At 47.4% G+C, this 27,529-nt stretch overlaps 2 protein-coding genes, 1 long non-coding RNA gene and 5 other non-coding genes across 12 annotated transcripts; 1 reads left to right on the top strand and 7 right to left on the bottom strand.

Annotated features, from left to right (window-relative positions):
• Positions 1-3,885: 3,885 nt before the first annotated feature.
• On the bottom strand, positions 3,886-8,835 carry LOC144582444 (uncharacterized). Its single transcript, XR_013535082.1, has 2 exons — positions 8,741-8,835; positions 3,886-5,598 (listed from the first exon to the last, which is right to left on the bottom strand). It is a non-coding gene; the product is annotated as an uncharacterized LOC144582444 (long non-coding RNA).
• A 33-nt stretch (positions 8,836-8,868) lies between these two features.
• IDH3B (isocitrate dehydrogenase (NAD(+)) 3 non-catalytic subunit beta) lies at positions 8,869-14,416 on the top strand. Of its 4 annotated transcripts, none has more exons than XM_002747452.7 (12): positions 8,869-8,925; positions 9,072-9,152; positions 9,318-9,416; positions 9,503-9,623; positions 11,857-11,917; positions 11,992-12,124; positions 12,231-12,364; positions 12,456-12,558; positions 12,644-12,790; positions 13,032-13,126; positions 13,240-13,300; positions 14,288-14,416. In XM_002747452.7, exons 1-12 carry the CDS (start codon positions 8,890-8,892, stop codon positions 14,366-14,368), a joined length of 1,152 nt encoding a protein of 383 aa, XP_002747498.1. In that variant the 5' UTR covers positions 8,869-8,889; the 3' UTR covers positions 14,369-14,416. The 4 variants fall into 4 exon arrangements, with proteins under 4 accessions (XP_002747498.1, XP_002747497.1, XP_003732851.1 ...); XM_002747451.7 differs by having other exon boundaries at positions 13,985-14,416; XM_003732803.6 differs by having other exon boundaries at positions 13,509-14,416.
• A 3-nt stretch (positions 14,417-14,419) lies between these two features.
• Positions 14,420-20,489, bottom strand: NOP56 (NOP56 ribonucleoprotein). Of its 2 annotated transcripts, XR_004742757.3 has the most exons (13): positions 20,459-20,489; positions 20,203-20,292; positions 19,734-19,848; positions 18,267-18,428; positions 17,900-18,098; positions 17,348-17,535; positions 17,114-17,265; positions 16,822-16,922; positions 16,307-16,455; positions 15,968-16,089; positions 15,640-15,777; positions 15,366-15,485; positions 14,420-14,890 (listed from the first exon to the last, which is right to left on the bottom strand). XR_004742757.3 is itself a non-coding variant. In XM_035298251.2 (12 exons), the coding sequence occupies exons 1-12, from the start codon at positions 20,459-20,461 to the stop codon at positions 14,519-14,521; spliced, it is 1,791 nt and encodes a 596-aa protein (XP_035154142.1). In that variant the 5' UTR covers positions 20,462-20,489; the 3' UTR covers positions 14,420-14,518. The 2 variants fall into 2 exon arrangements, 1 of the variants encoding a protein (XP_035154142.1); XM_035298251.2 differs by lacking the exon at positions 15,366-15,485.
• Positions 15,848-15,920, bottom strand: LOC118154345 (small nucleolar RNA SNORD57). The gene has a single exon (XR_004744212.1). It is a non-coding gene; the product is annotated as a small nucleolar RNA SNORD57 (small nucleolar RNA).
• LOC118154346 (small nucleolar RNA SNORD56) lies at positions 16,169-16,239 on the bottom strand. The gene has a single exon (XR_004744213.1). It is a non-coding gene; the product is annotated as a small nucleolar RNA SNORD56 (small nucleolar RNA).
• Positions 16,674-16,759, bottom strand: LOC118154382 (small nucleolar RNA SNORD86). The gene has a single exon (XR_004744248.2). It is a non-coding gene; the product is annotated as a small nucleolar RNA SNORD86 (small nucleolar RNA).
• LOC118154366 (small nucleolar RNA SNORA51) lies at positions 17,664-17,795 on the bottom strand. The gene has a single exon (XR_004744233.1). It is a non-coding gene; the product is annotated as a small nucleolar RNA SNORA51 (small nucleolar RNA).
• LOC118154387 (small nucleolar RNA SNORD110) lies at positions 18,536-18,610 on the bottom strand. The gene has a single exon (XR_004744253.1). It is a non-coding gene; the product is annotated as a small nucleolar RNA SNORD110 (small nucleolar RNA).
• Positions 20,490-27,529: the final 7,040 nt, after the last annotated feature.

The raw sequence follows: 27,529 nt of genomic DNA, 5'->3' as shown, positions 1-27,529 counted from the left end.
CTGCCTCTCACTGCTTAACCTCATTAACAGGTAGGACAGTGTGAGCTCCTTAACCTATCCGCCCTCCTCCTGCCACCCACCCACCATTTGGGTGAGAGGATTCACTAACATATGCCAAGGAGTCTTTTCATATCCCCTAATCTAGTCCATAAGGTCCTTGTCCTTCCTCTTCCAGAAAGCTGTGTGTTTATCAGCCTCCTGTCCTCACTGTCAGAACTGTCAGGGTCTCGCATTTGAATTTTCTGGGCTGATGATGAATAATTCTCCTCTCACTGTTTCGTGCATGCTGGCAAAGAGGAGACTCCTGGGTCAGAGACAAAGGACTTTATTACTCACAGCACAGCAAGCAGCCTAGGCAGCATGTTTACATTGGCTTCCTTGTCCCCCTGTCCCCTTGCCCTCCATGGGGGCAATGTGGAAGGCCCTGGTGGATGCTGTGGGTTTGTGTGGCAGCTAGGGGAACACTGAGCTTGGGGAACTCACCCCTTTCAGAGCAGGAAATAAGCAAGCCTGCTCTTTAGGGAGATAGTTCCTCATTTCTCAAGGTTGCTCACTGCAAACACAAGCAATAATATACTTTAAGAATAAATACAGGCTGTGCGCGGTGGCTCATGCCTGTAATCCCAGCACTTTGGGAGGCTGAGGCAGGTAGATCACAAGGTCAGGAGTTCAAGACCAGCCCAGCCAAGATGCTGAAAACCCATTTCTACCAAAAATACAAAAATTAGCCGGGAGTACTGGCACATGTAATCCCAGCTACTGGCACATGTAATCCCAGCTACTTGGGAGGCTGAGGCAGGGAATTGCTTGAACCCAGGAGGTGGAGGTTGCAGTAAGCCGAGATTGTGCCACTGCACTCCAGCCTGGGTGACGGAGTGAGACTCTGTCTCAAAATAAATAAATAAATAAATACAGACTGGGTATGGTGGCTCACACCTATAATCCCAGCACTTTGGGAGGCTGAGGCAGGTGGATCACTTGAGGTCAGGCATACAAGACCAGCTGGGCAACATGGTGAGACATCATCTCTACTAAAAATACAATAATTAGCTGTGTGTGGAGGCAGAGGCTGCAGTGAGCCGAGACTGGGCCACTGCACTGCAGCCTGGGTGACACGGTGAGACTCTGGCAAAAAAAAAAAAAAAGAATAAATACATAATACAATGTCTAGTAGTAACTGGTATAATTGAGAAAATAAAGCTGGGTCAAGGTGATAGGTATCAGTAGTTTCACTTGGCTTGACCTAATATGTATGTGGGACTTTGGTATTTGACAAAGGTAGAATTACTAATCTGGAGGAAAAAATAATGAATGATACTGGGAATTAGCTAAGCTTTGAAAAAAATCATAAAATCAGGCCTTTATCTTTTATCTTTTGCTAAACTAAACTTCAGATTAACCAATGACTGAAGTCACATAAACACATACAGTAGAAGAGCATTATAAAAAATATTGGAGAATATGCTTGTCATCTTGAGGTAGATGAGGTCTTGTGAAAAAAAATTTAGAGCTTAGAAGGAAACGACCAGCCCACTTCCGTTTCACATAGGAGGTAAGCAGAGATGGTGTGCACAACTTCCGGGAAGTGCCAGCAAAGGGCTGTGGCCTCTGCTCTTCCATTTCTTGGTCCTTCTTCCTGCTGTTGGAATGCTGGAGCTGGAATAACCATCTTCGATCTTGAGTGACCTTGGGAATGAAGGCCATGGAGGGTGGGCCAGCGAGATCATGCATTTGTGCCTTAACGTCATGCAGGGCCTTCCAGACCTGAACCATTGATCACTGAACTTTTTTTTTTTTTTAAGTTTTGTAGAGGTAGAGCATTCATTATGTTGCTCAGGCTGGTCTCGAACTCCTGGCTTCCTCTTGCCTCAGCCTCCCAAAGTGCTGAGATTACAAGTGTGAGCCACTACACTCAGCCTGCTGAACTTTTTTCTTTTAAGATGGAGTTTCACTCTTGTTACCCAGGCTGGAGTGCAATGGCGCGATCTCGGCTCACCGCAACCTCTGCCTCCTGGGTTCAGGCAATTCTCCTGCCTCAGCCTCCCGAGTAGCTGGGATTACAGGCATGCACCACCATGCCCAGCTAATTTTTGTATTTTTAGTAGAGACGGGGTTTCACCTTGTTGACCAGGATGGTCTCGATCTCTTGACCTCGTGATCCACCCACCTTGGCCTCCCAAAGTGCTGGGATTATAGGTGTGAGCCTGGCCATATGTAAGGTTTTTTTGCCATTTTTTTTTTTTTTTTTTTTTAGCTCATTAGCTACTGTCAGTGTTAGTGTATTTTATGTGTGGCCCAAGATAATTCTTCTTCCAGTGTGTCCCAGGGAACCCAAAACATTGGACACCCTGATATACAGAGATGTACACAGCAATGTTGCTGATAATAGCCCAAACTAGAAACCACAGTATCGTCAATTTAAGAAAGGCTCAATAAATTTAGTAAATTCATATTACAGAATAAAATAATGAGGCTGTGCGTTCTCTAAGACATCTGAGATAGTGTTGAGTGAAAAAAGTTAATTATATAACAGTAAGTATAAAGAGTATGAAACCATTTATTCTGAAGCACACACTCATATACCAAAAACAATACTATATATTCCGTGTGTGTGTGTGTATGTGTGTGTAAGGAAAGGGTTTTAAAGGGACAACAAACTAATTCTGAGATTAGGGCAAAAAGATTGTGGCTGTGGTTGGTGTGGTAAGAACTTTTGGACATATATATTATATATATAATATACATATATTTAAAAAATAAGATTATCTAATTTAAAATATTAAAGCAAAATGTTATATTAAAACTAACTAAAAAAATGAAGTGTTGCCTTTTAGGGGCTCTTTCTGGTAACGATGTCACCTCTCTCATTCTCTGCCATCTCTCACCTCCTGGTCTCTCTTACTTATCAAGAGAAGACTATGTATGGCACTTGTATCCCAGCTTTTCCCCTGCCTCAGCTGAGGCCGCTATCCTCATTGACTCCCATGGTGACATGGGGGCCTCATCAATCAGTCCTCATCCGCAGGGTCCTTGAGCTCTCCTTGGCATCCACTCCCATTTCCCATCTGAGACTTCATCACACCAGCATCTGCTCTACCTCCAAAACCACTGGTGGAAGCAGCATCCTCTCTTCCCATCTTACTTGCTCAATGACTCCCACAAATACTACTCTTTGAATATTTTGGGAGTCTTTGATTCTCTCCTCACCGGCCTATTGATTAGATCTCTTCAGTCTTCACTTACCTCCTGATCCCATTTAGCCAACACTCTCAACTCCCTTGTACCTCTCTCTGGCAAAATATCACTTTTGGATGAACTGAAGTGTTTGCTCTCACCATGAAATCACACACAGTTGCACCACAATAAATTTCATGGTCACCAACCTCAACAGGGTCCTTAGTATTGCTCACAAAATTCTCTCCGTTTCTCTCAGACCTCGGACTTGCACCAGTCCTACTTAACAGTTGTCACTGTAACTCATCTCCTCAAACATGCCTGCCTGCCTCCCTGTTCGTCAGCCCGCCATGTTCACTGTCACCTCCACAAGGTAGTAGCTGCCTTGGTCAGATCCTCTCAGCCAGCTGGTGCATGCAGGGCTGAAGCAGGGTTATTTATTTTTTTTATTGCATTTTAGGTTTTGGGGTATATGTGCAGAACATGCAAGATAGTTGCATAGGTACACACATGGCAGTGTGTTTTGCTGCCTTCCTCCCCTTCACCCACATTTGGCATTTCTCCCCATGCTATCCTTCCCCAGCTCCCCCCCGCCCCACTGTCCCTCCCCTATTCCCCCCAATAGACCCCAGTGTGTAGTGCTCCCTTCCCTGTGTCCATGTGTTCTCGTTGTTCATCACCCGCCTATGAGTGAGAATATGAGGTATTTCATTTTCTGTTCTTGTGTCAGTTTGTTGAGAATGATGTTCTCCAGATTCATCCATGTCCCTACAAAGGACACGAACTCATCATTTTTGATTGCTGCATAGTATTCCATGGTGTATATGTGCCACATTTTCCCAGTCCAGTCTGTCATCGATGGGCATTTGGGTTGGTTCCTGGTCTTTGCTATTGTAAACAGTGCTGCAATGAACATTCGTATGCATGTGTCCTTATAGTAGAATGATTTATAGTCCTTTGGATGTATACCCAATAATGGGATTGCTGGGTCAAATGGAATTTCTATTTCTAGGTCCTTGAGGAATCACTACACTGTCTTCCACAATGGTTGAACTAATTTACACTCCCACCAGCAGTGTAAAAGTGTTCCTATTTCTCCACATCCTCTCCAGCATCTGTTGTCTCCAGATTTTTTAATGATCGCCATTCTAACTGGCGTGAGATGGTATCTCAATGTGGTTTTGATTGCATCTCTCTAATGACCAGTAATGATGAGCATTTTTTTCATATGTTTGTTGGCCTCATGTATGTCTTCTTTTGTAAAGTGTCTGTTCATATCCTTTGCCCATTTTTGAATGGGCTTGTTTGTTTTTTTCTTGTAAAACTGTTTGAGTTCTATGTAAATTCTGGATATGAGCCCTTTGTCAGATGGGTAAACTGCAAAAATTTTTTCCCATTCTGTTAGTTGCCAATTCACTCTAGTGACTGCTTCTTTTGCTGTGCAGAAGCTGTGGAGTTTCATTAGGTCCCATTTGTCTATTTTGGCTTTTGTTGCCAATGCTTTTGGTGTTTTGGTCATGAAGTCCTTGCCTACTCCTATGTCCTGAATGGTTTTGCCTAGATTTTCTTCTAGGGTTTTTATGATGCCAGGTCTTATGTTTAAGTCTTTAATCCATCTGGAGTTAATTTTAGTGTAAGGTGTCAGGAAGGGGTCCAGTTTCTGCTTTCTGCACATGGCTAGCCAGTTTTCCCAACACCATTTATTAAACAGGGAGTCCTTTCCCCATTGCTTGTTTTTGTCAAGTTTATCAAAGATTGTATGGTTGTAGATATGTTGTGTTGCCTCCGATGCCTCTGTTTTGTTCCATTGGTCTATATCTCTGTTTTGGTACCAGTACCATGCTGTTTTGATTACTGTAGCCTTGTAGTATAGTTTGAAGTCCAGTAGTGTGATGCCTTCTGAAGCAGGGTTATTAAGCCTTGTCTCAGATCATGACAACCTTGAGTTGTCATTCATGCTTCAGAGCTCCCCAGGAGATGGGGCTGAGGTGGACTCCAGCTGAGGCCACATCTTGCTGAGCTCCTTCCCCTGCCGTCTTTTGCTTATTCACCTTCTGATGTGCTTCTCTCAAGAGCACTCCTTCAACAGGCCAATTGCATAAAATCTCTTTCTTGGGTTCTGCTTCTAGAGAAGTTGACCTGAGACAGCACCTTTGCTGTCTTTCCATTTTCCCTAGAGTGTAATTACTTCTCCTCTGTAATTCTGTTTATCCTTTCAACCACAGATCAAATTCTCTCTTCCAAGAAGCTTTTTCAGACTTTAGTCTTTAAGGAATTATCATTTGTTAATCACTCTTTTGATTGTTCATGGTTTCAAAAAAAAATTCAGTAGGTCTAATACACCAGAAATTCTGAAACTTTTGTGTGCAGTGGACCTCTTTGGGAGGCTGGTGAAGTCTGTGGAATCTTTCTTAGAAGAGGCTTCTAAATACATAAAATAAATAGAATTACAAAACAAATATAATTAAGACAAGCTTGGGCAACGTGGCAAGACCTCATGTCTACAAAATATTTAAAAATTAGCTAGGCATGGCGGTGCATGCCTGTAGTCTCAGCTACTTGGGAGGATGAGGTGGGAGGATTGCCTGAGCCCAGGAGTTTGAGGTTACAGTGAGCTGTGATCACACCATTGTACCCCAGCCTGGGCAACAGACTGAAACTCTCTCTCTAAAAAGAGAAGAAGAAAAAGGAACAAAACCTACCTTGCAACATAGTACTATGTTTGCTGCTTTATTAATTCACTAAATCACACAATCTAGCATTGGGTCAAATAATGTAAAAATAGGGATTAAAGTAAGTGATATTTTAAGATATCTACTACAACTAAAATGTGGTATGAAAATGTCTATACTTTTTATGATTGATAAAGTCAAGAGTACTACAGGTAGCACTGTGATCTGTGACCTGCATTCATAATGAAAGGAAATGCTACATTTCAGTTAGAGGTTAGTGAGAATAAAGATGTGATTTTTGGGTTTTCCCCACCCAGGTTCATAGTCCTGATTCCTATTCATGGACACCTGTGGGGTTCTGTAGACCCCAAGTTAGGACTCCTGTACTGGAGGATTTGCAAGCCAGGGAAGCAGACATTCAAGTCACTCATCTTCACACTGAACATTCAATACATCATTATGGCCTCTTGTGCTAAGCAGAGGAGACTCCACAACAGTTAGAAGAGAACAAGATGGTATAACCTTCCTCCTCTGCCCTAAGAGATTGGTTAAGAAACTTTTCAAAGACCTTGACTGGATTTCTCCATTAGTGGTCAAAGACACCCTTGTGGGGACTTGAAGGCCAGGAGAGCTTGCTGAAGTCATGGGGAGAACACAGTAGCCTTCAGATAATAATTGTCTCATCTCCTTGGCCTGCGTCCACTGGTAATCTCCATCAGTTCCTATCACCCTGGTGATGGCTGCTTAGTGTTTTATCAGTTAGCAGATATTTTTTGAGTGTTAGGTGGGGACCAAGTTTGTGCAGAATTTAGGGATGGAAATGATGTAGTTATCCTCAAGAAAATTGTGATTAAGACAAGCCTGGGCGATGTAGCAAGACCACGTCTAGAAAATATTATCATCAGAGACTGGATTTAGGTGGTACACCTCTCTTCTTTCTTACCCTAAATTTCCTGAAGTAACAGAAAATGTAGTTTTTAAAAAGAATAAATCTGGCCAGGCGCGGTGGCTCACACCTATAATCCCAGCACTTTGGCAGGCGGATCACCTGAAGTCAGGAATTTGAGACCAGCCTGGCCAACATGGTGAAACCCTGTTTCAACTAAAAATACAAAAATTAGCTGGGTGTGGTGGCACGTGCCTGTAATCCTAGCTAACAAGGAGGCTGAGGCAGGAGAATTGCTGGAACCCATGAGGCAGAGTTGTAAATCTTCCATTTTTTTTTTCTCAATCAGAAGGAGAAATATTTGGAGAAGAAAATTGGTGGCAAATGGTACTAGTGATCTGGAAGCTGGGACCAGGGACTCTATGGGAGCTGGTGGTGCTCTCTGATTTTGATTGGTTTCATGGGATATATGAATGGAAATAGAGGAATGTGTTATATTAATGTTATATTAACTATAATAACAGTCCTATATTTACACAGTACTTTTCATTTGCTCAAAACTCTTAGATATTATTTAATTTAATCTTCTCATCCTACTACTGTAGAGGAAAATGCCTCACCTAAAGGATTGCAGAGGTGGCAGAGAGTCTATGCTTTTGGTCCCCAAGATTAGAACCACTGTATCCTCTGCCTTGGGCTGGGAGAATGCCTTTGCCTTGCCACCTTTTTGGCTGGATGAGGTATATAAAAAGGAGGAACTTATCACAGAGAATCTAGCTAGTGGTTCTTAAATTTCAGTGTGTATTAACAAGGGGAGCCTGTTAGAGAAATATTTTCTGGGCCCCCGTGACTGAGATTTGGATTCAGCCAATGAGGTATGACTCACAAGCCTGCATTTTTAACAAGTTGCTGTTGGTTCATCTGGACAGGTGATCCAAAAACCACACTTCCAGAAGAGTAGGTCAGGCAAATCTTCCTGTATCAGTTTGTCTTTAGGTGAGTCAATTGTACACACCTAAAGTCGTGGAATTTTTAAAAAATGGAGTCTTGCTCTGTCTCCTATGCTGGAGTCCAGTGGTGCCATAACAGCCTACTACAGCTTCCATCTCCTGGGCTCAAAGTAATCCTCCCACCTCAGCCTCCTAAGTAGCTGGGACTACAGGTGTGTGTCACCATGCCTGGCTAATTTTTACTTTTTCTGTAGAGTCGGTGTCTCCCTGCGTTTCCCAGGTTCTTTTTATTTTTTATAATTGCTATTTTAAAGATCAGTCTGAAATTCCCTTTAGTCACATTTACATGATTGAACTCATTTCTGGCACCATTTATGGGCCTGTCCTGGGGAGTTCAAGTCCAGGACACACAATTAGGGAAACAACTGCCAGAGCAAAGAACATGATCCTGTAAGAAAAAAACAAGGCGAGGCTGGGCACCGTAGCTCACACCTGTAATCCCAGCACTTTGGGAGGCCGAGGCGGGCGGATCATGAGCTCAGGAGCTCGAGACCAGCCTGTCCAATATGGTGAAACCTCGTCTCTACTAAAAAAATACAAAAATGAGCCTGGAGTGGTGGCACACGCCTGTAATCCCAGCTACTTGGGAGGCTGAGGCAGGGGAATCGCTTGAACTCGGAGGGCAGAGGTTGCAGTGAGCTGAGATCGTGCCACTGCACTCCAGCCTGGGCCACAGAACTAGACTCTAGTCTCAACAACGAGGCAAGGGCAATACAGAGGTATCGGGCACTCGGAGACTGGCAGAGAAGCCCAACAGACATCTCCCACGGACCGTGCTGTGTTCCTCGAGAGCCTGATATACAGGTGTTCAGTGAATACTGGTTAAAAGAATAACAAACGCACGGACACAAAAATTTTAACAGCTTCCTTAGGATTTTCTCTCAATCTTTTGTCAAGCTCAGGTCCTCATTTGATAAATATGACGCTACATTTTTCGTAGATTAAATATGGCGACTGAAAATAAAGCAAGAGACAAAGTGCTTGCGCATCCTACCCACCTGCAAGAAAAAGGAGAAACAGGCGTAAGCAGGGAGGTGCTGGTTAGGGCAGAGAGACAAGCACCAAGCAACCGGCACAGGGCGGAAGTCGGGGTACGCGGCCGCGCCAGCTTCCGCCGTTACTTCCCACGCGACTTCCTGCGGAGAACATGGCGGCACTCAGCGGTGTCCGCTGGTTGACCCGAGTGAGGCGCGGGGACATGCCGGGCAGTGGCGGGCGAGGGAAAGGAGAGTTTGTCGTTGGGGTTCCTAAACAGAGCAAAGTCACTGTAGTATTTGGGGTCTGGAGGTCTCAAATCTGCCCTTACAGGCTTGTGTGTCCCTGTTGTAGGCGCTGGTCTCCGCCGGGAACCCTGGGGCATGGAGAGGTCTGAGTACCTCGGCCGCGGCGCACGCTGCATTGCGGAGTCAGGTATGCACGAATCTGGCCGGGGTCTCGCTCACGACCCTGTCACTTCCTCGCTGTTCTCTTCCCTGGCTTTTCCCCACCCCTCCCGGGTTTCCCCACTTATCTACTCCCAGGATCACTGCTCCCGTCCCAGCTCTATCTTTTCTTCTCCTCGCTTCCCCCATTCAGGCGGAGGACGTGAGGGTGGAGGGCTCCTTTCCCGTGACCATGCTGCCGGGAGACGGTGTAGGGCCTGAGCTGATGCACGCCGTCAAGGAGGTGTTCAAGGTGAGTGGCCTCGGGGATCAGAGGACAATAGAGGGTTGGAAAGGACTTGGCCTTGACTGTGATGCTTTGGGAACCTGTTTCTGGAGGCTGCCGCTGTCCCAGTGGAGTTCCAGGAGCACCACCTGAGTGAGGTGCAGAATATGGCATCCGAGGAGAAGCTGGAGCAGGTGCTGAGTTCCATGAAGGAGAACAAAGTGGCCATTATTGGTATGTGTGCCGTGTCCTCTTGCCACTTGTCCATGTGCCATTTAAAATCAAATGACCAATGTTTATTAAGCCCTTCTGCCCACATGGTATGCAATTGTATTAATCTCCAGGGCAACCATCATTGGTATTTGGAAATTTGTTCCTTCCTGTTGGGAACCCAGGAGTTGAGAGATTATGTCAGCTGTCTGTGTAGGAAAGTTCCGGGGGTTCTGAGTCTGTCCTGAGGCTACATCAACTGTCATCACACTTGTTCATTGCATTTCTGGAATACCACTTCTAGCTGCCCTTTTTCCTCCCCTCCCCTCCCCTCCCCTCCCCTTTTTCCCTCCCCTCCCCTCCCCTTTTTCCCTCCCTTTTTCTTTTTTTTTTTAGACAGAGTCTCACTCTGTTGCCCAGGCTGGAATGCAGTGGCATGATCTCGACTCACTGCAACTTCTGCTTCCTGGGTTCAAGCGATTCTCCTGCCTCAGCCTCCCCAGTAGCTGGGACTACAGGTGTGCACCACCATGCCCAGCTAGTTTGTATATTTAGTAAAGACAGGGTTTTTACCGTGTTTGACAGGCATGTCTCAAACCCCTGACCTCCAGTGATCCATCCACCTGCTCGTCCCAAAGTGTTGGGATTATAGGTGAGCCACCACGCCTAGCTGCCCCTTTTCTTTTGTCTTGCCTGCTTTAATCTCCTCATTTAATGTTTTGTCATCTCTTGCAAAGAATAGTCTGACTTTTCCAGGCCCAGCCTTACCGTAGGAGTCAGTTCTTCCTAGTTGGCCCTTTACTTTTTTTGCCTTGGTTCCAGAACTCTTGATCTGTGCTTTGATCACACTAGATTGTGTGTGTTAGATTCCAAACATGTGCTTCCTGACTTAGACTGTTCCTGCTACCCAGAACTTACTTTCTTTGATGCTGCCTGTCAGAGTCCTTCTCACTCACTCACCACTGTTTTAGTTTCCCGTGGCTGCCATAACAAACTACCATCAACCTGGTGGCTTAGCATAACAGAAATGTATTCTCTCACAGTGCTGGAGGCCGTAAGTCTGAAATTAAGGTGTTGGCAAGGCCCTGCTTCCTCTGAGGGTTTAGGAGAGAATCCTTTCTTGACTGTTCTGATGGCTCCTGCTGGTTTTTGACTTGCAGATGCATCAGTCCAATCTCTGTTTCTTAATCCTCTCCGTCTCTGTATTATTTTTCTCCTTAAAGATTTACCACTGAATTTAGGGCTCACCCTAATCCAGGATGATTTTTGTCTCAAGATCCTTAACTGAATTACATCTGCAAAGCCTCTATTCCCAAATAAGTCACATATATTGGTTCCGGGGCTCAGGACATGGACAGTCACTTCAGGGATCACTGTTCAGCCCATTGTACTCACTTAAACTAAGGCGTGGGCTGAAGTGCAGCTCTTCTGTGCTGTATCTTGATATTACTGGAGAGAATTTCTGCTGTGTTGTTATACAACTTTCCCATGATATTTATCATGTTTTTCATATTATCTGCCTTTCCCAGTGTACCATTTGTTTCTCTAGGGCAGGAGTTGTGTGGTTTTAGTTGCTATCCTTATTGCCTGACATATAATTGATATTCAGTAGGTATTGGGTTAAAAAATGTCAAATAAGGAGAAGGCTCAGAAACATCTAAAAAGGTCACAGATCTGCTAGCATTGCATCTCAACTTGTTATTAAACCCAGGTTCTTTTTTGATAAATAGAAAAAAAAAATCTGTTCTCCGTTTTGAAATTTCAACGTAAATTAAATATGGTGACTAGAGATAAAGCAATAAGTCTGAGGCAGGCAGGTCACTTGAGGTCAGGAGTTTGAGACCAGCCTGGCCAACATGGTGAAACCCCAGCTGTACTAAAAAAAAAAAAAAATCAGCCGGTGTGGTGGCACATGCCTGTAATCCCAGCCTACTGGGGAGGCTGAGGCAGGAGAATTATTTAAACTTGGGAGGTGGAGGTTGCAGTGAGCTCAGATTGCGCCACTGCACTCCAGCCTGGGTGTCAGAGTGAGACCCTGTCTCAAAAAGAAAAGAGCAATAGATGAAATATTTCTGGCTTTATCTATACATTATTCTCCTTTGCCCCTTGCCCCCAAAGGCAATTTAAAAGTTACTGATTTGGGAGTAGGAGATGGGAGTCTGGGTTACATAATGTTCCTAAGGGGGTTAGACACTGGTCTGGGCTCCCTTTGGCTTGGCCTGTGCTTGACGCTCCTTTCCCCACTTGGTTTACACAGGAAAGATTCATACCCCGATGGAGTATAAGGGGGAGCTAGCCTCCTATGATATGCGGCTGAGGTAGGTGCTGGGGTAGGGCGAATGCTCCCGAGGCGCCAGGCAGGAGCAGAGCTGATGGCCCTGCCTACCCACAGGCGTAAGTTGGACTTATTTGCCAACGTAGTCCATGTGAAGTCACTTCCTGGGTACATGACTCGGCACAACAATCTAGACCTGGTGATCATTAGGGAGCAGACGGAAGGGGAGTACAGCTCTCTGGAACATGAGGTGAGGCCCTAGAAACTGGGGGAGGGCAGGGATGAAGGTGGGAGAGAGGTGGAGCTCCTCGTTTCCCTTCCCAGTGTCACCTAGCTGCTGCTCTCTTCATACTCAGAGTGCAAGGGGTGTGATTGAGTGCTTGAAGATTGTCACACGAGCCAAGTCTCAGCGGATTGCAAAGTTCGCCTTTGACTATGCCACCAAGAAGGGGCGGGGCAAGGTCACTGCTGTCCACAAGGCCAACATCATGTGAGGGACATGGCTTTGTGTAGGGTAGGTTCCTGGGAAGGTAGTCCCTGCACTTTCTTGGCTGATTCTGTCCCCTTTGGCCCATGGACAGGAAACTTGGGGATGGGTTGTTCCTGCAGTGCTGTGAGGAAGTTGCTGAACTGTACCCCAAAATCAAATTTGAGACAATGATCATAGACAACTGCTGCATGCAGGTGAGGCCCTCCCCGCACCTCCTCTCATAGGGCCAGGGAGGAGGGTGGAGTGGAATTCACTTCATGCCTACTTCTCACCCTCTAGCTGGTGCAGAATCCGTACCAGTTTGATGTGCTTGTGATGCCCAATCTCTATGGGAACATTATTGACAATCTGGCTGCTGGCCTTGTTGGGGGAGCTGGTGTGGTCCCTGGTGAGAGCTATAGTGCAGAGTATGCAGTCTTTGAGACGGTGAGTGAGGCTGCTTTCTCCCTCGGCCCTTGCTACGTCCCCTGTCTCTGACCCCAAGCCTCATCTCGACGTCTCCCCTTCCTAAGTGATCTTGGCCTCTTCTTCCCCCACGCTGCCCACCATGCCTCTTTTCAGTGATCTTGGCCTGAACCTCCCCCTCTCATAATGTCTTTTTCCAACCTGAGCCTCTGCATACCCTTCCTGCCTCCTCCCAGTGTCTAGCCTGCCCCTCTCTCCACAGGGTGCCCGGCACCCATTTGCCCAGGCAGTGGGCAGGAATATAGCCAATCCCACGGCCATGTTGTTGTCGGCTTCCAACATGCTACGGCATCTCAAGTAGGTCACGGGAGGCTGTGGGCACAGGATGAGGGTTGTGAGGAGGAGCCAGGTGGAAAAATTGGGGGAAGTGTTTTGGGGGAGTCTCAGTTTCTTCCTGTCCATATCCACAGTCTCGAGTATCACTCCAGCATGATTGCAGATGCGGTAAAGAAGGTGATCAAAGTTGGCAAGGTAAGTTTAATAGTAGAGCTGGCTTCGGGGTTTAGAGTAGTTCTGGGGTCAGCACCTTGGCACTACTCCTGGGGGAGCTGAATGGGGGTCTCCTTTCCCCCAGGTCCCCAGGACGTCTGCTCCCTGACATTGCTGCATCCCTCTCAGGGCTGCTCTTCACCTCCCTTCTCTTGGCTGTTTCATCCTCTTTATCTCTTTTGCCTCTTAGATCCCATCTGCTGTTCCCTCTTTCCTGCTCCATTCACTGCCCTTTTCGTGGGCCATCTGAATGCAGAACTTGCAGCTTTTCCTGGGGGTGGAACAGCAAGGGATACAGGCAGGCTGAGGCACCAGCTTCACCTTCACATCCCATCTCCTTTCCCCTGCCTGGTTTTGTCCTCCCGCCTGGTCCTCTCTTATTTCTTCCAAGGAAGGTAGCTACATCCCACCTCTGATCTCCATTTCCCATCATCTTTGCCTGCTCAGCCTCCTTCCTGCCCTGGCTGCAGCACAGTTAATAGTGGCTTAAGAGGAGTGGGCAGGTCCATGTGCTTCCAGCCTGGCTCCTTCCATCCTGCTGCACTGCCTTTTTTCTGGCTATCTGTCATGCCGTCTTGGATTCCATCTCCTCAGTCATGTTGCCCTACCTCCCTTCATGGGCTCTCTTTTCTTCCTCCCCACGGCTGTTGCCGGTGGTGGCTGTAGGTGCGGACTCGAGACATGGGCGGCTACAGCACCACAACCGACTTCATCAAGTCTGTCATCGGTCACCTGCACCCCCATGGGAGCTAGAGCCCTTTATTTCAAGGACCACACTCCCCATACCCTTCAGTGCAGTGGACCAGAAGAGACTTTGTGCCTCTAGGCAGTGTACCATGGTCACCTTACTGGGCAGGGCCTAGGTTGTCTTTGGGCTGGCTTCTTTAGGGAACAGACTGCTGGGTTGTGATGGGGATTTTGTTGGGATGGAGCCCAGGCCACATGGATGATGATGATTCTCCCCCACAGGTTCGAACCTCTGACATGGGTGGCTATGCTACTTGCCATGACTTCACTGAGGCTGTCATTGCTGCCTTGCCCCACTCATAGGCCCTGTCCATACCCATCTAAGGTGTTCAATAAAAAGCATGAACCACCGACTTTTGTGAGTTTGTTTTTATTGGGGAACAGGACACAGGGTGGGGAATGTCACCTTGGGCTATGGTATGCCCCGCCTCCCAGAGAATGTCCATTTGCATTCTAATCTTCCTGGGCTTCTTTCCGGAACTTTTTCTTCTTCTTGGAGCTGCTCTTGCTGGTAGTAGCCTCTTCAGGTCCACTGCTGACCGGCTCCTCTTTGGAGAATTTCCTCTTTTTCTTGGAGACACTTCTGTTGCCTGCCTCTTCGGGGTTATTAACTGTTTCCTCCTTGGGTGATGATTTCTTCCTCTTGGGAAGACTGGGGCTGCCAGTGGTTTCTTCAGGATCACTACTCATCAACTCCTCCTTGGAAAAAGATTTCTTTTTCTTGGGTCTGGAGAAAGAAGTAGATGGGTCTTCCATTCCATTCTCCTGAGGAACCTCCTGGGGCTTTTGTTTTTTCTTCTTCTTTTTGGGCTTTTCACTTGCCTCCTAAAGGGAAGGACAGGGGAACAGGCTGTGAGAACAGTGACATCTATTGATATGTGCACACATACCCCCATTACATTTTCAGCAATTAAGTAGCCAAGGCAGGGAAACCTGTGTAGTTGTTAACGTTGCCCAGTGTTTCTGGGATAGTTTTAATTGTGTGGGTATAACTTTAGAAATCCATCCCAAAGGCTATCCCAAATTAGAAGTTAAGGACAATATGTAGTAAATTACCTCAGCCCATTAAAAAAAAAAAACCCTAAAGAAAAACCCACCATGCTGGCCACAACAGAACCATCATGCCAAGTTCCAGACAGGGCCCTGAAACACTGTTTAAGAAACTGGGTGCTAAATGAAAATCCCAGGGAGAACGATTGTAGCCCAGCACACTGGGGACCGCCCTGCCCCCATCCCCACTGTGAACACTACCACCTCCGGACACACGTCTGAGAATAAGCAGAGCAGGAATTTACACTACCCCAGGTTGAGGACTCCTGGGAGGCAGCCGAGGACAGAACACACATGCCCAGGGAACAGGTGTGAGCTACAACCAGCTCTCTGGGCTCTTGAGCAAGTTCTCTCAGCACCTATCTCCTTCCTATAGAATCAAGAGGTAGTTTTAGATGTTTTAGGTCCTTGTTTCAGTTGAAAAGCCTGGACTCAAGACCATGGCTTGATGCAGCACATCCTTTGTTCTGCTGTTGAAAACCCTACAACCTGGGATCTTTGCAAGGGCCAAGCTGCCTACTGACCTCACACTCCTCTGGAGTACTACTGCTGTTTTCTGAAGATGCGAGGGCAAGTGCAGCCAGCCGTTTCTTTTCCTTCTTTAAGCGTTTCTTCTCCTGTTTCTCCAGCTTCCTCGTAATCTCAGCAGCCGCTTCCTCTGCCTGGTCAAAGAGAAGTGCTAAAAGGGCCTGAAGACCTCTGGTGCTCTGAGGACTCCTTTCTGGCTTTATTGGATCAGGCTCATTAAATCAGTTTTTTTTGCCTCCACTCCGCAAGGTCAGGCTCAGACAGTTCATCAACTCCAACAGCCAGCCAGCTATGCCTCCCCACACCCAGCAAAGCCCAACTGACCTCAACCACCGCTTCCTTCATGACATCCAGATTCTTTCGTGGAATCTCTCCAGTTTCATAGAAGGACAGTCGCTCTTCAACTTGTTCTCGAAGTTTCTCCCCAAATACACTCGTGGGCACCTCTGGACGTGCATGTGGGTAACAAAGCCTGTCAGCCCAGAGAAAAACTACCCCCACCCCGTGTTCCCTCTACCCTCAGCTTCACTCAGACCCAGACTCTCAACACTCACTAGGTGAACTGCTGTTGACGAAAAATATTGCCATCATTGTGGAAGCTGCTATGGTTGCAAGCCCCCACCCACCCAGCCAGCCCCTTCTCATACCCCCCCCCACCCATACCAGAGAAGCAATCGATTCGTGAGGCAATACTGCATTTGTTTGCCAGGTATCGGGAGATGCGGCCCTTGTTCTTGGCAGCTGCTCGGCCAATGAAGGTGGAGTGGAAAATGAGTCCATATTTTGGTGTGTTACCCCTTGTCTTCAGGGCTCTGAGAGAACATTCAGTGGAGAGTTTAAGATCAGAAATTTCAACCCCCTTAGCCAAGGCAGCTCAGCTCCTCCCCTCCTCTCACCCCCAAGTCCTGAATGAGCCTCAGGCCAGATTGGATCTCTATCCCAATGCATGCAAACCCATAGCACCCAGAGGCAGAGGGAAGGCATCCAGTGTCGCTGACCTGGAGACTTGGTCCCTTTGCTGGGCCCTGGGAATCACTCAGATACCAGGATTGGCCATCACCCCCATAGCAGAGGCTTGTATAGGTCAGGGAGCCCTGGTCAGCCATCACCGTGATCCCCCAACAAGAGGCGGGCACCAGAAGTGGCACCTGAATGTGGGCAGGTGCCCTCACTGGTACCTGAACAGGGCCTTTTCAGCCCCAAGGATCTGCACTGTGGATGCCGGATACTTGGCCAGGTTGGTGAGGCTGCCAGCATGTGCGATGAGACGTGCACCTACCTGGAGAGAGTCAAGGAAGCAGTCAGAGAAACGAACTGCTGACCTGCCAATTGCAAGAGCCCTACTCACCCCCTCCCCTCCCCATCAAGCACAAGTAGGGAAGATATATGGTGGGTCAGGACATACAGCAGTGCGGGTGCACATGGGAACAGTCCTTATTCTCCCATTTTTTTGTGTCCCCTGTGACGCACCGCTTCCCCAATTAGGGCTGACAGGCTGGGGGCTACTTGGCTCATCTTGGAGCGCAGGTAAGTGTGTAGGCTCTGGCGGTACTCAGATAAAGACACCACACGACTGGAGAAGCTCTCGATGTTTATCAAGTCAATGGCAGATATGTCCATGCCTAGGAAAAACCAAGTGTGAATGCAGAGGGCCAGATATTCAGAGCCCCATACCTTATGCAGGCTGCCAGGCTCTGCACTGACCCATGGAGGACCGTGAGGCATCCAGAATAGCCTTAGCCTTGGCCCCATCCATTGTTAGCTCCTCCAGCTTCTCCAGCTTCTCCTCATTCAGTTCCCTTCGGTTTCCAATAACCTGGGCAAGACGGCAGTATGTGGCATTGTCGTTGATGATCTTCACCAGCTCCGGAAAGTGATACCCATACCACTCCCTGAAAAGAACTACAGTCACTCCTGGGTCCAGCTGCTTCATCAAAAACCACAGAGCTACAGCCTCACCCTCTCCACACCTAATCTATGCCTGGAGGAAATGGGAAAAAGATTGAAATCTTCCTCAATTCTATGTTCCCCCATTCACAATACAGACCAGACACAGGGCCTGAGCTGAGGTGTATATGGAGTAGGTTTACTCTACCTCCTCTTTCTATACAGTCAGTGTAAGAACACAGCCTGTGGTAAGCATCAGGAGGCTTACCTAGCCCCAGCCCACATGATGGTCAGTCCTCATTCAAGACTCACAATTAGCTAAACTACAGACCAAAGGCTCCAATATTACGGGTGGCCTCTGCACTTTACCTGACACGCATAGAGAAGGTATTGATGTCCTTATCCAGCTGGTCCAGGAGGCTAATGGATTGGATGATCATATTGTCCACTCGATTCACATTAAACTTAACTTTGGCACGAGAATAGCTGTGTCCCAGGCCCAGCTGTGCTTTACAAGCTGACAGGTCGGTCAAACCCTTCACCAGATTGTGGAAGTGCAGACGAACTCCTAAGAGGAGGGCAGGACTATAAGCAACAAAGGGCTCTGAGCTAGCTTCTGCACCCATGGGAACCAGCCAAGCACAAGGCCTTCCCAGAAGTAACAAATATCCGAGTTTCTGGAACCCCCCTCCCCCCAAACGCCAAGGTTACCAGGAATATAAGATGATGGTCTCACCTCGCAGGATCTCAGCTATCACGCCTCCAGTCTGGCAGTTGTACCCTAACTCCTCCTGTATTGCAGCACCAATCTTGGGATCCCCAACTCCCAAGAGTACTTTCTTCTTTTTGGACGGCAGGTAGGTCTCCAAGAGCAGGCGGAGGTCCTCATGAACAACCCCTCAAGGCAAAAAACACAGTTCCCACTAACAGGCTAAAGGATGATCAATTGTAACATCCCCTCAGCCGATACCCTGGTCCTGCCACCTAGAAACTCCCCATCAGGCACTGCTCAGAGACATGGAGACATCAGTGATTGCACTCAGGGGATTGACAGATTTGATTACCAAGTCATCACTGCAAAGCCTGGCCCAGCCATGGGAACAACTGTACTCAGGTCTGATAGCACAAGTGTGCAATAAATAATAGCTTGTAACACAACCTCAAGTATTTAGTATTAGAATTTGCCTACTGGAACCAAACCTTTTTTCCTTAGCCTGTGTTTATCCAACTGCCCTTTCCAATCAAATAGAAAGCAGAGAACCACACACTTCATTGTGTCTAGGTAAACTCGGGTCCCAGATAAAGTGTTAAACCAACCTCCTTTAAGAATTATTTGTCAGCCGGGCACGGTGGTTCACACCCTTAATCCTAGCACTTTGGGAAGAGGGCGGATCACCTGAGGTCAGGAGTTCAAAACTGGCTGGCCAAAATTGTGAAATTCCCTCCCTACTAATACAAAAATTGGCTGGGCATGGTGGTGTGCTCCTGTAATTCCAGCCATTCAGGAGGCCGAGGCAGGACAATGGCTTGAACTCAGAGGCAGAGGGTGCCCTCAGCCGAGATCGCACCACTGCACTCCCGCCTGAGCGACAGACGTCCGGAGGGGGCAGGGCGGGAAGATGGAGAGGGCCGGGCGCACTGCGTGGTGGTTCACGCCTAGCACTTTGGGAGGCAGAGGTGGGTGGCTCACGTGAGGTCAGGAATTGGAGACCAACCTGGCCAACATGGCAAAACCCTGCCTCTGCTAAAAACCCAAAAAACTGTCCAGGCGTGGTGGCATAGGCCTGTAATCCCAGTTACCCGGGAGGCGGAGGTAAGCACAAGCACAAGGCCTTCCCAGAAGTAACAAATATCTTTTATATTCCTGGTAACCTTGCATTGAGTCCAGATCGCGCCTCTGCACTCCAGCGTGGGCGAGAAAGACTCTGTCTCAAAAGAAAAAAAAAAAAAAATCACAGTGCCCACAAGGAAACGTAACACATATCCTACATCGCCTGCTTTAAATGGTTTAGTCTATTACAGTTTCCAGACCTTGAGCTCTGTAAAGACCATGATTTCCAATTACATATTGTATGTTTCAAACACTGCCTCATATCTATCATACTTGGAACTAGCAAACGACAGCAAATACTATCACATGCCGCCCGACAGGATACCGGAAGGAACCACATCTCCCTGAGACACTTGGCGGTGGTCGACTCACCTTCAGACACGGCATTGGCATTTTCCAAGGCAACCTGGGACGAGGAAAAGGGACAAAAGGCCACCAGACGAACGACATTGTGGAATTTGCCCAGGTTGAGCACGGACTCCTCCACCTGGGGGGATAAGGAGGCTGAGTAGTTTCCTCCCTCCCTCCTGCCTCTGCGGCGCAGTAAGTAAAGCAGCGGCTCTCAATCTTGGAAGCTCTTTAAATAGGCTGATACCGGGGCCCCACATCCTAGCTTCTGCTTTAATCGGTCCGGGGCGGAGTCCAGGAGGCTTATTTCAAACCGCTAGAGCGATCCTACCCATGAGTCAAGGTAAAGACCCCCGGCTCTAGAGTTTTCCAGGCCCGTCCCCTCTTCCCCCACCGAACCGCGCGGAGACCACGTGGGAGCGCGCGGTGCATGCTGGGACCTGTGCGGTGAGGGTCGGCGGGGACACCGGAGGATCCCACGTATCTCACCCACCTGCGGCTGCAGCAGACTGATCTCCTCCACTTCCTTCAGCGCCAGCAGCGCGTAGCCGACTGCATGCTCAAACAGCACGTGCAACAGCACCTGCAACCGGGGCCGCGGCGCGAGCGTCAGCGCAACCTCCGTGTTTGCCAGAACCCGTTCCCAAGGAAAGCGCAGACCCAGGCCCAGCCTCTGGCTCTGGCCCTGGCTCGAACCCAGGCCCAAACCCCCACCTACACGTCGTCCATGCCCCGCAACCACTCCTCACCATGGCGCCCGCTCCCGGCTCAGCTCGCAATGCGGCTAGCGCGCTGCGGCGCGCGGAACCAGACTCTAGAGGCCACGCCCGCGTCCGGCGGGCCAATCGGAGATCAGGGACGGTACCATCTCCGGCCTTCCGAGGGGCCGCCCGGGATGGTATCGCCCGGAGCGCGGGCGAGGTGGCACCTAGCGCGGGCGAGCAGGCGTTTCCCGGCCTCTGCAGCTGCGCGGGCAGGCGCGGTTGCCGGGGACGCGCGGCCCCGGGTGGGGCCTTGCAGGCCGTGCAATGACTTGGAAAGGCGCTTTCGGGATAATAGTCCAGTTCCTGATGTTCTCCTCATTTAAGCTTCCCGTCATAAAAGTTGCGGGCAGCAGAGCTGGACGAAGTTAGGGCGGGAGGCTCCGCGTGGGGCGTGGTGACCATCCCAGACCGGCACCGCTGCCTAACCGGCTTCCTGCTGCGCCCGTAGCCTCGGGCCTTAGACCCTGCGCCCCTCGTCCCTGGGACCCATCAGTTCCCGTCCCTTACTCGGGGACGAGCCTCCACGGCGCCGGGTGGGCCGCGCGTCCTTTCTTCTCCCACGGTACAGGAGTAGTACCTGGCGCGCTCTGGCGCAGATCCTGCTGGGAAAGTGGCTCGCGCAGTTTTCTTCGTACTCTTAATTTTATTTATCATTTTAAAAAATGACGGTGACAGGCAGTAACGTGCGAAAGATGCTCCAACGTCTTCCTAGGCCAGTTTCTTGTTCCTTTTCTGCACGGGACCCAGCTCCTTTTGCCTGGCCACGTGTTGCTCTTCCGCTTGAGCAGCCCTGAATTCTGAGCGCCGGTGAGCGCCGAGATAATCGGAGCTGCTTCCCTGTCCTCGAGGGCGTCTTTGGGGCGCTCAGGCGACTATTTAGAAATGGGTTTTGCTTTAACAATTAATATTAACGTTATAAATCCAAAACCTAGTTACACTTAAGTAGTATATCCGCTGGTACATTTTAAAGTCATTCTAAGGAAATTTTATTTTTGAGACGGTTTTGCTCTTGTCGTCCAAGCTGGAGTGCAATGGCACCATCTCGGCTCACTACAATCTCGTTCTCCCGAGTTCAAGCGATTCTCCTGCTTCAACCTCCCGAATAGCTGAGATTACAGGTGCCCATCACCACGCCCGGCTAATTTTTGCATTTTTAGTGGAGATGGGATTGTTTCACCATGTTGGCCAGGCTGGTCTCGAACTCCAGACCTCAGGTGATCGACCCGCCTCGGCCTCCCAAAGTGCAGGGATTATAGGCATGAGCCCCTGCGCCTGGCCTCTAAGGGGATTTTTAAAAATAAAGGCTGTATAGCTATAAACTGCATTTATACATTTAATTTTATTTTGTTAAATGATTGAGTTACTTGACAAAATCCAAGTACACAGTGCACTCACTAGTATGTTAAAACTGAAAAATATGGTTAGTAAATCTTAAACTCTGATAATCTCATTATTAACCACAGATGTGGTTAAATTCTGTTACACGTGTCGATATTTAGTCTGAATCATTACTCCATTTCACATTTTAAAATGGAATTGCAAAATTAATCCATTACATACTTTAGCATGTTAAATTTTTAACCATTATGAATACAGCAAATTAAATTATTCCAAAATGTAATGGAAAATATTAATGCTAAGACTTCAGTTATTTCTGTCCTTAGTCCTGAATCTTCTTGGGTTACAGGTGCTTATCCAGTAAACCAGGGGTTTTCAAGCAAGAAGCCAGAATGCATTAATGGATGGTAGGATTAATCTAGTCATTAATGGCTAGCATTAAAAAAAATAGGATTGGTCAGGCTGGTCTTGAACTCTTGACCTCAGGTGATCCACTCACCTTGGCCTCCCAAAGTGCTGGGATTGCAGGTGTGAGCCACTGCGCCCAGCCCTAAAATCTGAAACGTTTTGAGGGCTGATGTGATGCTCAAAGGAAATATTTATTGGAACATCACAGATTTTTAATTTTCTTCATTATTTATTTATTTATTTTTGGAGACGGAGTCTTGCTCTGTTGCCCAGGCTGGATTGCAGTGCTGCAGTCTTGGCTCACTGCAACCTCCGTCTCCTGGATTCAAGCAATTCTGCCTCAACCTCCCAAGTATCTGGGACTACAGGTGTGTGCTGCCATGCCTGGCTCATTTTTTGTATTTTAGTAGAGATAGGGTTTCACCGTGTTGCCAGGCTGGTCTCAAACCCCTGAGCTCAGGCAATCTGCCCGCCTCAACCTCCCAAAGTGTTAGGATTACAGGCATGAGCCACTGCCTATTTTTGTTTTGAAACAGGGTCTCTGTCACCCAGGCTGGAGTGCAGGGTGCAATCACAGCTCACTGCAGCCTCAACCTCCTGGGCTCAAGCGATCCTCCCACTTCAGCCTCCCGAGTAGCTGGAACTACAGGGGTGCACCACCATGCCTGGCTAAATTTATTTTCCTCCCCCACTCCCCCCTAATTTTTTTTTGTAGAGTTTTTGCCATGTTGTCCAGGCTGATGTTGAACACTTGAACTCAAGTGATTTTGCCTGCCTTGTCCTCCCAAAGTGCTGCAATTATGAACATGAGCCACACCACTCCTGGCTTCTTTATGTTTTAAAATTTTTGTATTTTTAATTTTTGTGAGCACATAGTATGTGTAAATATTTATGGAATTCATGAGGTTTTGATACCGGCATGCAATTTGTAATAATCACCTCAGGGCAAATGAGGTATTTATCACCTCAAGCATCTACACTTTGTGTTGTAGACAATCCAGTTATACTCTTAGTTATTAAAAATTGTACAATTAAATTATTGTTGACTGTAGTCAACCTGTTGTGCTATCTAGAGCTAATCTATTTTTTGGACCATTAACTATCTGCCACTTCCCCTACTGCTCTGCCCTTCCCAGCTTCTGATAACTGTCATTCTACTTCCTATCTCCCTCAGTTCAGTTGTTTTCATTTTAGCTCCCACAAATAAATGAGAACATGTGAAGTTTGTCTTTCTGTGCCTGGCTTATTTCACTTAGTGACCTCCAGTTCCATCCTTGTCTTTGCCAACAACAGGATCTTATTTATTTTTATTTTTGAGATGGAATGTCACTCTGTTGTCCAGGCTGGAGTACAGTGGCACAGTCTCAGCTCACCGAAACTGCTGCCTTCTGGGTTCAAGTGATTCTCCTGCCTCAGCCTCCTGAATAGCTGGGATTACAGGTACTCACCACCACCTGGCTAATTTTTTTTTTCAGACGGAGTCTTGCTCTGTCTCTCAGGCCAGAGTGCAATGGCACGATCTCAGCTCACTGTAACCTCTGCCTCCCGGTTCAAGTGATTCTCCTGCCTCGGCCTTCTGAATAGCTGGGTTACAGGCACCTGCCACCATGCACAGCAAGTTTTTGTAGTTTTAGTAGAGGTGGGGTTTCATCATGTTGGCCAGGCTGGTCTTGAACTCCTGATCTCAGGTGATCTGCCTGCCTCAGTCTCCCAAAGTGCTGGGATTAAAGGTGTGAGCCACCACACCCAGCCGACAGAATCTTATTTTTTATGGCTGAATAGTACTCCATTGTATACATGTACCACATTTTCTTTATTGTTTGATCTGTTGATGGACACGTAGGTTGCTTCTAAATCTTGGCTATTGTGAACAGAGCTGCAATAAACATGGGAGTGCAGGTATCTCTTTGATATGCTGCTTTTTGTCTTTTGGGTATATACGTAGTAGTAGGATTGCTGTATCATATGGTGGTTCTGTTTTTGGTTTTTGAGGAACCTCCAAACCGTTCTCCACAGTGTCTGTAAGAATTTACATTCCTATCAGCAGTATGTGAGGGTTCCCTTTCTCCACATTCTCACCAGTATTTGTTATTGCCTTTCTTTTGGATAAAATCCATTTTAGCTGGGGTAGGCTGATATCTCATTGTCGTTTTGATTTGCATTTCTCTGTTGATCAATGATGTTGAGCACCTTTTCATGTGCCTGTTTACCATTTGTATGTCTTTTTTTTTTTTGACATGGAGTGATGCTCTCTTGCCCAGGCTGGAGTGCAGGCTGTTGCCCAGGCTGGAGGGCCCAGGCTGTGAGCCATCTCGGCTCACAGCAACTTCACCTCTCAGGGATTCTCCTGCCTTGGCTTCCCGAGTAGCTGGGACTATCGGAGTGTGCCACCAGGCCTGGCTCATTTTGTGTATTTAGTAGAGACAGGGTTTCACCTTGTTGGCCAGCTTGGTCTCAAACTCCTGACCTCAAGTGATCCACCCACCTCAGCCTCCTAAAGTGATGAGATTACAGGTGTGAGCCACCACACCTGGCCTGTATATCATATACCTTCTTTTGAGAAATGTCTGTTCAGATCTTTTGTCTATTTTAAAATTGGATTATTAAATTTTTTTTTATAGAGTCGTTTGAGCTCCTTATATGTCCTAGATTTTGGATTTTCGAATTAGGGATGCTCAACCTGGTAAGTATTATGCAAATATGCTAAAATCCGAAAAAGAATTCAGAATCCAAAACATTTCTGGTTCCAAGCATTTAGGATAAAGGATGCTCAACCTGTGACCTCTGACTTCAGAGACTTTGCAATCCTGGGAGACAGAATATCATCAGGTGCTAAGATGTGGTGGTATGCAGGCTGGCCAGAAGACAGTTTGGCACAGTGCTCCTGAGGTAGACTTCATGGCAAGAAGGGGATTAGGTATTCATAGAAGAGTGTGTAGGCTATTTAGAGGTAGAGGATGGAAAGATAATGGAAATAAAAGCCAGAAACAAGAGAAGAACCTGCTAGAGGTGTAAAATTCAACCTGGTCAGTAGCTGGAAAAAAGACTGAAGGATCTAGCATTTAAGAAATCTTAAATGAAAGGTTGAGTGGTTTGGGTCTGATAAGACTCTTGCTTCTCCATCAAGCGGTGTTTGAAGATTAATTTGGAGGTAATGTGCAGGACAGATTGCCCACAGGGCTCCCACTGAGCAATGTCCTGCAGGGGCAACAGGTCTGAGTGGGACCTGTGAGTTTTCCAGGTGTGCTCCAGGTTCCATCTTAAAACCAGGTGGCACCTGGAGCCTTTTCTTTTTCTCTGTCATTGAGACTGTTTGCCTGTTGGGAAGAACCATATACTATATCATCTGACGTTTTTCATTTAGCCCAGCCTGTGGCTAACTATGTCATTTTGGTGTACATTAACCCAGGGTTTTTACTCTGGCAACACTAATGGGGACTATAGAAGTGAAATGTGCTATTTAAATTCCAGTGCCAGGCCAGGCACAGTGGCTCATCCGTGTAATTCCAGCACTTTGGGAGGCTGAGGCAGGCGGATCACTTGAGGTCAGGAGTTCGAGACCAGCCTGGCCAACATGGTGAAACCCTGTCTCTATTAAAAATACAAAAATTAGCTGGACATGGTGGCAGGCATGTGTAATCCTAGCTACTCGGGATGCTGAGGCAGAAGAATCACTTGAACCCAGGAGTCAGAGGCTGCAGTGAGCCGAGATCGTGCCACTGTGCTCCAGCCTATGCGACAGTGAGATTCCATTTCAACAAATAAACAAACAAACATAAAAATAAAAACAAATTCAGTGACTTGGCAGAGCTTCAGGAAAGGAAATTGCATGAAACCACCATAAAACGGTGACAGTTTATGCCCATTTTGTGAGTGAGAAAATTCTCATATAAAATTTAAAAGGCTTTCTAGCAATTCCTGGGCTCTTTTTCTCAAAAGTGGAAAGAAATCCTACAACATTCTTTCGCAGTGAGTTACATGTATATGCAACAATTCTTTACAAAGACACGGAAGAATGAAAGGCACTCTGGAAAGGTGGTTTAGCCCAGCATTCCTGTCTTTTTTGGCAACAATGACCTGGCAGCTTCTGAAGCCCGGCCGTTGATTAGGATTATCGGACACAAATGCTGTTCAGTCGATGCTGCTTGTGTTTATCTTCCGAACCCGAGGATGTTAGATCTTACCCATGCCTGTGATGATACCTGTTATTTATTGAGTACTTAGCCTAATGCTTGGCATGCTATCATCTGTGTGTGTGTGTGACAGAGTTTCGCTCTTGTTGCCCAGGCTGGAGTGCAATGGCACGATCTCGGCTCACTGCAACCTCTGCCTCCCAGGTTCAAGTGATTCTCCTGCCTCAGCCTCCCAAGTAGCTGAGATGACAGGCACCTGCCACCATGCCCAGCTAATTTTGTATTTTTAGTAGTTATGGGGTTTTTCCATGTTGGTCAGGCTGGTCTTGAACTCAGGTGATCCGCCCTCCTTGGCCTTCCAAAGTGCTAGGATTATAGTCGTGAGCCACCGTGCCTGGTTGGCACGTTACGGTCTTACCTGCATGAACTTGTTGAATCTTCACAAACACATTTGGAGGTCGGGTTTATATGTCCCATTTTCCGGACACGGTTCAGTGATAGAGTTAGTTATCTGTATGCTCTACATACCTCAGCTACCCCAACTATAACCTTGGGCCTTTCTTCATGTTTTTCACACTAATACTGCAGCGAAGGATAAAGGCTCTGGCACAGCACTGCAGGCAGCTGTCTTTAATAGCAACCCTCACGCTCTAAAAACAAGCCCACTTAGCAGATTTGATCATACTCACACACCTGGTGATTTTGCCATTGAAGATTATACTTTAGTTTTTAATTCCCCGGGAATCAAAATAGATAAAGTCCCCATCTTAGTTTTGTTTGTTTGTTTTTGAGACAAATTCCTCCACTCTGTCACCAAGGCTGTAGTGCAGTAGGGTGGTCTTGGCTCACTGCAACCTCTGCCTCCCAGACTCAAGCGATCCCACCCATCTCAGCCTTCCAAATAGCTGGGACTACAGGCATGCACTGGCTAAGTTTTGTATTTTTTGTAAAAATGGGGTATCATCATGTCGACCAGGCTGGTCTCTAACTCCTGGGCTCAGGTGATCCACCTGCCTCAGCCTCCAAAATGCTGGGATTAGAGGCATGAACCACCATGCCTGGCCCTTATCCTTAGTTTTAAAGGCATCTCTTGGAAACAGCATATGGGATTTTAAATTCTCCATCAGATAATCTTTGCCTTCTATCTAAAAAGTTTAGGCCATTGGCATTTATTTTG

The sequence above is a fragment of the Callithrix jacchus genome, chromosome 5, assembly GCF_049354715.1.
Source record: "Callithrix jacchus isolate 240 chromosome 5, calJac240_pri, whole genome shotgun sequence".
NCBI classification, from domain to species: Eukaryota; Metazoa; Chordata; class Mammalia; order Primates; family Cebidae; genus Callithrix; species Callithrix jacchus.
This window is presented reverse-complemented; position numbering and strand designations above follow the sequence as displayed.

Coding starts and splice junctions, on each gene's coding strand:
- IDH3B (XM_002747451.7), top strand. CDS start 8,890: ATGGCGGCACTCAGCGGTGTCCGCTGGTTGACCCGA. Junction 9,153..9,317: donor ACGCTGCATTGCGGAGTCAG/GTATGCACGAAT, acceptor TCCCCCATTCAG/GCGGAGGACGTGAGGGTGGA. Junction 9,417..9,502: donor CCGTCAAGGAGGTGTTCAAG/GTGAGTGGCCTC, acceptor CTGTTTCTGGAG/GCTGCCGCTGTCCCAGTGGA.
- NOP56 (XM_035298251.2), bottom strand. Junction 19,849..20,202: donor TCAGTCTGCTGCAGCCGCAG/GTGGGTGAGATA, acceptor TTATCCCCCCAG/GTGGAGGAGTCCGTGCTCAA. Junction 17,266..17,347: donor TGCCTCACGGTCCTCCATGG/GTCAGTGCAGAG, acceptor GGTTTTTCCTAG/GCATGGACATATCTGCCATT.